This window comes from Abrus precatorius, unplaced genomic scaffold (assembly GCF_003935025.1).
Source record: "Abrus precatorius isolate BTA unplaced genomic scaffold, Abrus_2018 Scaffold7, whole genome shotgun sequence".
Lineage (NCBI taxonomy): Eukaryota > Viridiplantae > Streptophyta > Magnoliopsida > Fabales > Fabaceae > Abrus > Abrus precatorius.
The window spans coordinates 35,117,957-35,130,310 of record NW_020874417.1 but is presented as its reverse complement, the minus strand read 5'-3'; the positions used below and the strand labels follow the sequence as shown (position 1 = coordinate 35,130,310).

Below are 12,354 nucleotides of genomic sequence, written 5' to 3'. Positions count from 1 at the left end.
TTCTGTTTTTCACTCTTATTTAAAATGTTTTTATATAAAATGCTTATATAAATTATAAGAAAGAAAGATGTTTTAGACAAAAATTATTTAAATAAAAATAATATTAAATATTTAAAAATAATAATAGACACATTCTTTTTAAATATAATCAATAACTTATTACAAAAAATTTAATAAATTTGATTGATTTGTTTATTTTTTCATTAGTATCTAAAAAATAAATAATGATTAAAAACCCTCAAATTAATAAAGCATACAAAATTCGTCCGCATTGACCCAAATCCAATCCACGCCGTCCAACGAGATCCGCGTATCTACCGACCACACTATTAGTGGTTTTAAACAAATCGGGGCAACACACACGAAGCAACCACATGTTTTAGGGCAAGAAGAAATTAAGAATAAATGAACCGTTGTTAGGTTTTAATTTTTGTTCGTTGATTCACTATCAACGTGTATTCTCTTTCTTCTTCACTCTAGTTTTTTAAAAATAATTAGTAAAAAAGGACGACCCTATATTTCAAAGTGAGGAAATTTTGAATACGATTTTAAAAGGTTTGTTATATTCTTTTATAATTTCTTTAATAATCATCTAGTCAATCCTTATTAATTACATTAGCTCTCCTTAATGTTATAAACGTTTTGCACCATATTAATTTTAGTAAGCGTGTTCAATAATAATAAGATTTAAGAAATGATAGTTTTTCATTAAAAATATAATATTTAATATTATTAATATATTAAATTCTATAATTTTGATTTAAAAAATTAAATATAAACTTTTATTATGCCATTAATATACATTAAAATTTTCTTAACTAAAATATTATAGGATATAACGCATTCAAATCAAAACTATTTGATTTTAAATTATTCAGTTAAAAAATTTGTACAAATTTATTTTATTTTAATAATACTATTTCCGTTTGATTCCTTTAGGTATTGAGGATCATTGCTAGCCAAGGAGAAAAAATATAAGTTCTCCACTGCTGACCTTTAATGGGATTCATATTGTCATTCAATCACTATTCATGGAGCTTTTAAAAGTATTTTAGTCTACTATATCTAACCACTAACCTATCGAATGAAGCAAAACTGTAAATGATGCTTCTAAATAAAATTTATTGATCGAACAAATTAGATTAACTTAATACATGAAGAGATTAATCAACGAAAAGGAAGAAAAATCAATTCAGAAAAAAAAAAGAGTGAAAATTAAACTACAGACAAAACAAAGATGGAAAGGAAGTCAATATTCATCAAAATTCTACACATTTAAGTACTGCATCTATCCTCTTTCTAGTAGCTGTTTTTTTTATCCTTCCATGTCACGTACCAATATGATGCTCAGCCTTTTTTCTTTTTCTTTTTTATGAATTAAGAGGGCCAATCTTTATACATATTTATTACCTGAAAAATTATTTTTTTACTTGAATTTTATTCAATGATAAAAGTGTAGTGTAAAAAATTACATAAAAAAGTAGCATTTGCTAAGTTTTTAAAATTAATTACTGGTCAGTTAATTTGAAACCTTATATACACTGCCACGCCACCAAATATTATGGTTGGGATACAAGCTCAAACATTGAGTGAGATCAATGATTTATTTTCTAACAAATGAAATCCTTACAGTTTTAGAAGCATTATTTTCTCACTGTCTCAAACTTGATTATTAAGTCCAAAACGTTTTCAACAAATGGAAATCTAACTTGAGAAACGCAATTTTGTTTAATATTGACAAGTAGACAAGTTGATATATAAGGATTAATTATAGTAAGCACTTTCTAAAAGTTGAGTGCTGGTAAAGGATAACCTTAGGCTTATCTTCTAGTAGACAAGTCTCGTTTTATAAGTTATATGGCAGTCAGAGCAATTAGTCCAATTATTAGACCGATAAATTTTTTATTATGATCCAAAATTTATACTAAATTAACTCTAAGAATATGATATAACCCTCCCAACAATGACGGATCGAAAAGGAGATGAGTAGTCTTGTCCTCCCCACATATTTTTTTTTTTTATTAAATCAATTATATGTAATGTAAACATAGTAAGGTTAATATATAGGGCTTATTTTGTTTTAATCTGCAGTAATTTCTTATGCTGTTTAAAAGAGAAATGAAGTTGTTAATTAAATTAAGAAATAATTAAATTTATCAATCTGTTGAACAAACATAAAGTGTTTTTTATTTAAAAACAAATTAAAAGTACAATGTATTTTTATTTGATAATTGTATGATAAATTTGTTTAAAATATAAGTTTTATAGCTAAATATCTTAACTTCTTAAATATTAATAAGTAATGTTTGTTTGATAGAGGATAATAAATAAGTGAGATAATTCATGTAATGGATGATGATAATGATGAATATAATAAAAAAAATAAAGCAATAACTTCTTATAAAATTTAGAATATCAATATTTTTTAATTACTGTACATAATCTTAAAAAAAAAGAGTATTTATAAACTTAATTTAACGTCTCTCATCTTATAATTGTTCAATTTTTATTGGAAATTTAATGTTTTCACTTTATTACACAATGCATTCAAAGTACAATAATTAAAATAATCTATTATCTAATAGAAGGTTATATTGTTGTGTAAGTAAATGTAGCTAAATTAGATGGTTTTATTTTAGTATAATAAATTCTGAAGGTTCTTATACAATATCAAACATATGGTCTTTTTATCAGTTGTGATAATTTTTTAATATCATTAAAAAAACAAATGAAATTAAAATAAGTAAAAAAAAAAAAAGACACTCAGATTTTGGGTAAATATAAGAGACAAAAAGTATGATTTAATCTAAAATATCAGTGTAAGAAAATCGGTTCTTATATAAATTTCTAAACAATACAACCTAACCACTCTTCATTCTCTTTATTACTATTATTATGAACACTTCAAAGAAAATTCTTTTTATTAAGTTTAGAAATATCTTAAAGAATAGAAATAGACGTGCTGATATTTTTGCTAAAATTTACTTAGATTCTACAAAAAAAAAATTATTTTTTTAGTAAGGGTCCATTTTGTTTGTTCACTTTATTGAACTTAGATTTTTTTAAATATTTGTATTTTCAGTCTTAGTTAGATTTTCTTAGAATGTGTAGCTCCATTAATTAATAAAAAAAAGTTTTACATAAATACAAATATTTAAACATGATGATAAGTATTAATTTTTTTATGCTTAATTTCTAATATTTATTTTACGCGTAAACATATAATTATTCTAATACGTTACTGTGTGATGTTACCCTGAGGTTCCCAAAATATCTTGATTGTACTCATCATTATATTAAATTTGAAATCGCAAATCTAGTTTAGGTACAACCGCCATACCCTATCAAGCTTTCCTTATTATCTTTTTGCGCTTGACCTTGACGTGCTCTTTTGACATGTATTGGCTCTTGGTTACAGAAAAAGTGTTTTTAAGAGATAAGTATAGGATTCAAAATCACACTCCACTCTATAATTTTAAAAAAATGCATTGTAAAAATGAATAAATGGTCAACTTACGTAATTTTACGTCAGCCCGAATGAACGAAGGCAGAGAATGGAAGGGTCGAGATAGAATTTGGGGGGAAGACGATGGCAACAGAGAAAGCAATTAAGAATGACAATGACACAGAGAAATGGTTGCTTTCAAGGTGGCTGGCAAGGTAGTAGTGAGTTGGCATTATAACAGAGACAACAGATTCAATAATGTTACAACAAGCTTAACCTGAATATGATATTCAATCTTAGGTTCGAAGGTTCAGAAAGTGTTATGATGAAAAGCCGTAAATTTGCGCAATTAGTTAGTGGAAGGAAGTAGCAAGTCCAGAAGATTCTTAAAAAATATTAGGTACGGAAGAGTCGTTGAACGGGTCATACATATTCATTCAACAGGTAGGTAACATTTAACAACAATAGCTAAAAATGATGACAAACGTTAACATCAATATGCCACAAAGTGTATTCATTCCACTCACGCTTAGTCCTTCAGATTAAGACCCAATAATAAACAATATGTGTACCTTGCTACTCCTATCCAGGATGCAGGTTTAGTCCTGTTCATGTAATATATTTACCATTACTTTATTCAATTACTAGTTTTTTTAAATTATACTTTTTCCTTTTATAAGAAAACATTTTATATTTTTACATGTGGCATAATTAACTTTGTTAATCTTATATTAAATATATAATAAAGTTTTTAAGATATTAAATTAAGTATTACTGTCGATTTGAAAATAAACACCTTAAAAAAGAAAGAAAGAAAGAAAGAAAGAATAGAGAGATGATGGGCGATTGGTTCAGTCTTTTTGAGCACCAAAACACTTTTGCAATAATGGAATGAATGGAGTGAGACAATCTCACAAAATGAAAACAAACATAATTATGAATTTCGAACACAGGCCCATATTCGATATCTCTGTTTTTACTTCCAAAAAGAATCGACTCATTCAAAAATATCAGAGGTCAACGAAGAGCAAGAAAAATGTTTACATAAAATAGGAAGAAAAGGAGAGGAAAATAATACATCTTATTTTTTAAAATTTATTTCTTCAACTTTATTTTATGTTTTAGATTGTATCAACAATGCAGTTAATATTATTATTGTGATTGAAATCTAACAAGTTAATAATATTATAACTGTGTTTATAAATAAAATAATAGCAAATCACATTTCAACGTAAAAGTCATATTAAATTAAAATAAGTTCATGTTTGAATGAATTTTACATCAATTTAAACAAACACTACGTTTATTTTCAAACAATTTATTAGATGGTTTGTGCCGTAAATATTTTGTATTTGTGCCGTAAATATTTATTAGAGTATTTTGAGAATTAGTAGTTTTTCATGCACTTCCCTTTGAATTAATTTTTTAAAAAATTTTAAAATATAAATATATTATATAATTTTTAAAAAACATTATAATTATAAATAATAAATACTCTATATAATAAATAAAATTTAAAATAAATTATATACAATTTTAAAGTTTAAATTAATGATAAAATAAATAAATACACAATATAAAAAATCATTAAAGATAACCCCTAAAATTATTTCCATTTGATAATACTCTTAAAAATGCTCTTATTTGGTACTTATAATTTATATATAAAGGTTGATAACACTTAAATAAAAGTATTTTTTTAATATAACTTTATATACAATTCCTATATATAATTTATGAATACAAATTTTTAAATAATAAACATTATATTAAACTAAATAGAGAGTTAAATTTTAAAATAAAAAAGTCTAAATCTAATTTTTTATAATTAAAAATAAATATTTAATTTTAAAAAAGTTACTTTAAATGACAAAAAGATAAATTAATCTCTAAAAATGTTTCTATTTAAATGGAAAGCATACTCTCATTCAAGAATCAATACTCACAAATTTATATAAAGATCAGACAAAGATTAAAAAATGTGTAAACATTTTTTAAGACTTATACGGTAAATTTAAATTTATCACATCTACTTTCATATATCAAAGCTTTAAAAAGGGGGAACACGATACGGAGCTTCGTAGATTTCATAATTAGATTTGCATTAGTTATGCAATGGAGCCAATAGCCATCAGCCATTTAACTCCATTAAACTGAAAAGATGTATTTAAAAAAGTAAAAATTCGTTTACCATTAATAAGATGATTTAATTCAACCTAACAATAAATATATTTTTACTTTTTTACTATATAAATCTCATTAACGTCAAGAACATAAACCCAGAATAATACACGTAAATATCTCATGAAAACTGTAAGCTACTCTATTATTTCTTAAACATGAAAAATAAAACTTATTTTCATTTTATATAATATGGTATATTTGAATATATATAATATGAGAAAGATTATATTTATGTTTATCTACCCAGTGTTATTTGAAGCCTTCCATTGAACAGCTATGCTTATCTCGATTTTACGTTTGCGCAAAGAAGTCTTCAATTATTGTCGTGCCAGAAAATCAATCATAGGTAGTTTGTCTCAACTCACAATGGAGTTGTCAGGTTGGCTACGTTAAAGAGTGAACATTTGAATGGTTATATCAAAGGCCTTTTTAATGCTTCTATTGGCAGTGTTCTTTTCAGTCAAAGTTGACAATACCCAAGAGCCTGAGAGATGCACGAGTTCAAAACATGAAACAGCTCAGCAACCCATTGTATATAGATAGATATTTGTTTGTAATCGATTGAGACTTTGGACCTTATCCCACATGCAAATGCTGGTTGAACAATTCATTCCAGGCACAAAACCTTGCTCCACTCACTTAATTTTATTGGTTTTGTAATCCTAGTCTCAATAATGAGGAACCAATCATATAAATTTATGTGATCTAAACCGAGAAAAATAAAAATAGAAGGCTGTTTTGTTCTTTTTGGGGATTTGTAGAAAGGTTTTTCTGGGGGTCTTGGAAAATGGTTGTATTTGATATGAATGTCTAAAAGCCAACATCAAACATCAATGCAAGTTGCTAGAAATAAGTAACCATCAAAACAACTCGAGTAACATCCCTACTTTATCGGAGAGCATTTCAACAAATCTATTCAAGTCTTTTAAGAGTTGTTGGATTCAAACGAAAAGTTAATTGAGAAGTGGTAAAAATAATGTAACATTGTGGAAAAGTATGAAAAGTTAGATAATTTTTTTTATAATTTAAAGGAAATTATTAAAATATATGTCAAAATAAGATTTTTGAACCGTTGAATGTAATTGGAAAGTATGTTCAAAGCAAATAAAAAGAGGCATAGCCGAAACGGGAAAAACAAAAGAATCAGGAACTATATTCCTATTCATCATTTCAAGTTAAAAACATTAAAATATTGAAGTATAATTATTTTTCTCTTTAGTTCATCAACATTATGAAATGCATGCCTATTACTTTCAACTTAAATCTATTTCATATGATTGAATACAATCCTGAAGCTCAGCAGTGATTCAGCTATATAAGCACGATTTACAAGTCGTTCACGAGGCTGATTTAAGTTCCATCTTCAGTAATTCCTGCAAAGTGAAGACACAGAGAATTACTTTCGTCGAAGATTAATCTTAGTGGTTCCTTTCATATCAAAGGCTTGTTATTGTTAATGTTACCAATTTGATGGCATCAACTGATTGGCGCTCTCTCTCCTTTTTCTTGCGCTTGCATTCTCCACACCAGCTAGAAAAATCTCTCTGATATTTCTTCAACTCTCTAAAAGCCGAACTACAACATGAAGATTGATGCACATGTAATTCACCATAAATATGCTTATAATAATTGGCTTGAGACTTTGCATTTAGATCAAGCTCAATAATAATAATAATAATAATAATAACAACAGTGTCATTAGTTGAGATTGCAAAAGAAGAGCGTCTGCTGCAAATTTTCAATCAAAGTCACAAGGGGGCATAGGTGAAAAATTTTGCTGTTTCAGTGAAGCAAGGGTCTATACTGTGTGAATTTCGTCAAGTAGTAAAAAAAGTGATGCAAATTTTACCTTCTACACCAAAGAATTAAATTGATCCGATTCCCAGATGTTGTAGGTTTAGCACCATGCCGGTGACGACCGCTGTGAAGAATTGCACGTCCAGGAACATGGGAATAACCAAAGATCTCCTGCAAAGATATGCTTGGGAGTTATATATGTTAAAAAGTAAATGTTTTCTGAAACTCGTGTACTTTTCACTAATACTATTCAATTTTGGTATGAATAACGTGATGTACAACTCAAAATTTACAATGTTTTTGTCCATTAATGTACTTGGGAAATAAATACTAAGTCAAGACAAGATCAGCCTAGGATTGCATTATTGCCTCAATCATGCATCCACAACTCACTTAAGAATTCAGAACAAAACACATGACAAAAGGAAATGGAGTTTGACTTCTTCAGTTTTTAGGAAGAGAAAATACGAGACTCTGACAACAATCCAGAACACCAAAAGGGTACCATTCATCAACCGGCAGCCATTGCTACTTTTAAAGTTTAAAATAGAATTCAAATTCATGCTGGAGATCAATGTAGTTAAATATAAACCATTGAGCATTAATACAATCTTCCCATAACACACCTCTGGTTGGGTTTCTGAATTTATATGTTCATCACATCGAACACCCCGGAAGAACAGCTCTCCATCAGAAAATTGCTTTCCCAAGCAAATATTTAAGGAGACTTCTGAGTCATCTACATGAAGGCCTGCAAAAATATTGTTCTTTTCAGATTTCAACAAAAGCACATAAAGCTAATGGGTTGGGAGGGAGGTAAACAGAAAGACAGGCAGCAAAGAAAATAAAGCTACAATATGAAGATTGTATTTGAGACAAAATATGTAAGCATCAAAGATAAGCAATAAAAGAAGGAAAAAGATCTAGTATGGAATTGAATCTATGAAGAGAAGTATCTAATTGGCACCAAGAGGCAATTTTCTGTTGAAAAGTAAAAGAATAGATACATTCAAATTTAACAGTAGATAAGCCAAAATGACCGAAGTATCATTGACAAAGGGAACTTGAATTAGCTAAGACTCCACAGTGGATTAGTGAACTTCAGTTATTTAGACGGAGGGTTTGGAGCAAGAGGGAGGAGACATTAAAGTTTTCATTTTTTAAAAAATAAGGGATGATTGGAATTTTCATGATAAATTATCATGTTATTTCTTCAATTCTAAAAAAATGCAAATTAGAGAGTATATTCCCAAACCTTTTTACCCCATCCATCCCAAAAACATCCTTAGGGGAAAGATAAGATATCCTACTACACAGAAATTAAACGACTAAAAGGGGATAAAAGGGATTGAGAGGCTAAAAAATATAACAAAACTGAAAACAATATCTCTATATTTCAGACAATCAGAAAAATCTAATGCATTTTTGTTTTCTTATCCTTTTGTCTTTGGTCAAATAAAAGAATCAAAATCTGCATGATGACAGTTAAATGCATATATCATAAAGAGAATGATTAAATTAAATTAATATAAAACCATAAATAGATGCTTAAAGCATTAAGCTCCATTTAGGTTCAAAAGATTTATTGCATATTCCAGGAAATAGAAAATCCACATAATTTTTAACCTAAGTTTGATAAACCTACCAAGATCCACATCCCTATTGATTCCATATTCAACAACAAAACCATGATGAGAGTCCAGAGAGGATCCACCATGTTCGGGGAAGAAAACTGCATTAAAAAAAAAGAAAAATCATATTGCAAAAGTGAGTGCACATCATTTTATTAGTTTCTTCATCTCAGTCCCAATTTTCTTCTCTGTTCTCATCAAGAAAAATGAAAAGAAAAACCTCGAGATATAGGAGATATGAAATCATTCATCAATCTGTCAAGCATGGTTTCCATGCCAAAATCATCAAGAACAGCACCAAATTGATTCATTGTATTAGGTCGCATGATTCTGAATTTGGTCTCGTGGACCCATCTTTCAAAATGCTCCACCTAAACAGTCAGAACTTGATAAGAAAACATAAAACACTAACATAGAATGGAAAAAATTATATATGCATGAAAAGGAAAAGGAAAGGAAAGAAATGAAATACCTCAGATACCAACAATTCACAAAACTGTGGTTGAAGCATTTCAAACGTATAAATTCCTCTAGATGGTTCGGCCATTATGCTTCTAAAACTTGCTTCGGTATTTTCTTTAATTGCTCTGATAAATGATGGTGTGAAAAATTTCTCAGCATCCATGCTATATATCTCCTTATGCAGTGGCTACAAGCAAAAGTGAATCACTTGTAAGATCAAGCATGATCGGCACATACATGATAGTGCTACATACAGAAAGAAGACAGGATGATTGTTCTCAGTTCAGAAAATTATAGTGTTAACAAGTGCTGATTCCAAATACTCATAGATAAGTACCAAATAAAAGATGTCTCCCGTTAGAAGTCTAATAGAAATTATGCCATCATCAGCATCTCCCATGATTTCCAAAAGAATCATAAATGAAACCATCAAAATTTTCAAACTACAAATGAGTAAAATGGCTGTTCTGACATTCAGCAGAAAACTTACTCGATAGTTTGATAAGATCTTTTGCTTGTATTCCTTGTGCTTTTGAATCTGTTCAAACCAACATAGAATAACAAAAACTCAGCAAACTAAACAACAAAATCAAGCCAAAGGCAAAATACCAGGAAAAAAGAAACACCATCTCCACAGTCACACTAAGAAAAACTCATTACCATTAGACAATAAATATTGGACTCGTTAATCATCACCTTTTTTGGCTAACAAGTAATATTTGAAATACCGGTAACTAAATAACATATGATATGAAATGTACTTGCAAATATATTAATCTGCTATTTTATTTTTATTTAGAGGATCGAGGATTTTTATACCTTCAAGTTACTACCCATTATTCGTAATTAACTACATTCTAGGATAAGATTTATATCTTGGAGTGATCAAATCAAACAGTGGTTTTTATCTAGCTTCGAGAAAACAAATGATTAGTACCATGGCTAAATTTAGCAATTCTAAAGAATGCCCTTTCCACACATTCTAGAGTAAGAAATTGACTCTTAAACCTGACATATTTCTTGGCAGTTTGCAAGACACATAAGGAAGTAAGTTCAAAAAGTGAGATAGAATTTCAGAGATTGCTCTAGGAAAGGCACCTAAGTGATACCAACACGACGAAAATTACATTTCCTACAACAACTACAGACAGAAATCCATACCATCCAGAACAAGAGGCTTGAGAATATTAAGCTTCCATAAAATGTTATATTAATATTTTTTTATTAATGTTAATATTCTGTTTTAATTGTAGATTAGCATTAATCAATTATTTAAAATATTTATTTAAATTATTAATATCAAATATGATATTATTTATTAATTTATATAAGACCAATTGATAAATATATTATTATTATGTTTTAGTAATAATAGTTTGTGATGGGTTAAATTATTCAATCTAGTGAGTTCAGAAAGTGTCTTCTAATTAAACAAATATGTTTGCTCTTCCTGAACTCATTAGACAGAAAGCAGTTTTATATTCTCTCAATCTTAATTTTCTACCTCAAGGAATAACAAAGTAATCTAGCAAATCTAATGACAGATACACATGTCTAACTTCAGTCAATTTTGCAATCATTGAATAATTTAACAAATTGTATCCATTAACATGCACAGCAGATGTCTTATTTTCAGAATAGCCACGAAGCATAACTGAGAACAAAGAAGACACAACTGTAACATACATGATTTGGAACCACGTCTTTGATAAGAAACCGACGGGTTAAACAGACATGACCATTGTCACTATACGCAACCACCCAGAAGTCAAAAGAATAAAAGCATCCAAAATGTTTTCTGTCAAGGGATATGAAACCAAAAAGAACGCAAACTTTTATCAATTTCCAAACAGAAAAAAGGACCAAAATTTCTCACAATTCACGCAGAATCTCGCCATTTCAAGCAACAATGCAGGGCAGAACAAAACTACCACAAACAAACGAGGCTCGCTGATCAAGGGCAACATCAAAATCAAATTTTTATGCAAATAATGAAAAAAGGCAAGGCTTCCAAACTCCAACATCCATCTGAGCGTGACAATTTTAAAGATAATTAAGATCAAAGTGAAGTCAACAATTAAGAACCAAATTTTGATAAGACCCACCCGAATGCGTTCACTCTCAGGCAAATAGCGCTGAAGAATGTTCCTTAAGTAGTTAGCCTTAACATCACGAGAGAGGTTGAGCATGTGAGGTGGCATATACTGCTCAAGACAACTGAACATAAGATGATTGAACTCCAATTGAAGGTCTTCATAGTTTTCGGGCTTATGGTCCCGTTTGGGGCTTGCAAGGAGCCTGTTGGAACCATCCCCAACAAAATCGCCATTCGAGGGTCGAGGTTGCTGTTGGGCACTGCGCTCCAATGAACCGTTCTGGGACATGCTGCTTGTTTGTTTTGCAGAAGTGGGTTCTGCTAAAGCAAAGGAAAAAGAAAAAGGAGAAAAAAAATAGTGAAAGGAGATGGATTGTTATGACTCGTGAGAGCTTTGAACAAAGTTTGAAACTCTGAAGAACATGGTGGAATTGAGGTTGAGGGTGATATGTGGTTCAGTGTTGTTTCAATTCATGTCATTCTTATGGAAAAAGAAAATTATCATCCCATTTCAATTTTATTTGCAGGCAATCTAACAGGGTTTATATGGTCATTTAATAATTATAAGTTTACCTAACTAGTTTCGTTTTTTCTTATCAAAATAAGGGATTCGATTTTAAATTTATTAAGATAATGTAAGTTTTAAAGATTTACTGATGTGTGATAAGTCACATTTGTAATAAATTGTACGTCAATTCTATTTTTGATAAACACATTTGTACTCTTAAGTATAACTTTAT

The 12,354-nt window shown here is 29.0% G+C and overlaps 1 protein-coding gene across 1 annotated transcript; it reads right to left on the bottom strand.

Moving 5' to 3' along the window:
- Window positions 1-6,759: 6,759 nt before the first annotated feature.
- On the bottom strand, window positions 6,760-12,098 carry LOC113872487 (uncharacterized PKHD-type hydroxylase At1g22950-like). The gene is made up of 9 exons (XM_027510075.1): window positions 11,625-12,098; window positions 10,010-10,057; window positions 9,530-9,706; window positions 9,278-9,428; window positions 9,072-9,158; window positions 8,053-8,177; window positions 7,479-7,597; window positions 7,093-7,204; window positions 6,760-7,002 (listed from the first exon to the last, which is right to left on the bottom strand). The coding sequence occupies exons 1-9, from the start codon at window positions 11,901-11,903 to the stop codon at window positions 6,967-6,969; spliced, it is 1,134 nt and encodes a 377-aa protein (XP_027365876.1). The 5' UTR covers window positions 11,904-12,098; the 3' UTR covers window positions 6,760-6,966.
- Window positions 12,099-12,354: the final 256 nt, after the last annotated feature.

Bases quoted from the DNA above. Each gene is read 5' to 3' on its own strand.
- LOC113872487 (XM_027510075.1), bottom strand. From the start codon at position 11,903: ATGTCCCAGAACGGTTCATTGGAGCGCAGTGCCCAACAGCAACCTCGA. The intron at 9,429-9,529 runs GTATTTCATTTC...CTGACTGTTTAG, and splicing joins GTGAATTGTTGGTATCTGAG to GTGGAGCATTTTGAAAGATG. The intron at 7,598-8,052 runs GTGTGTTATGGG...ATATCTTTGCAG, and splicing joins ATTCAGAAACCCAACCAGAG to GAGATCTTTGGTTATTCCCA.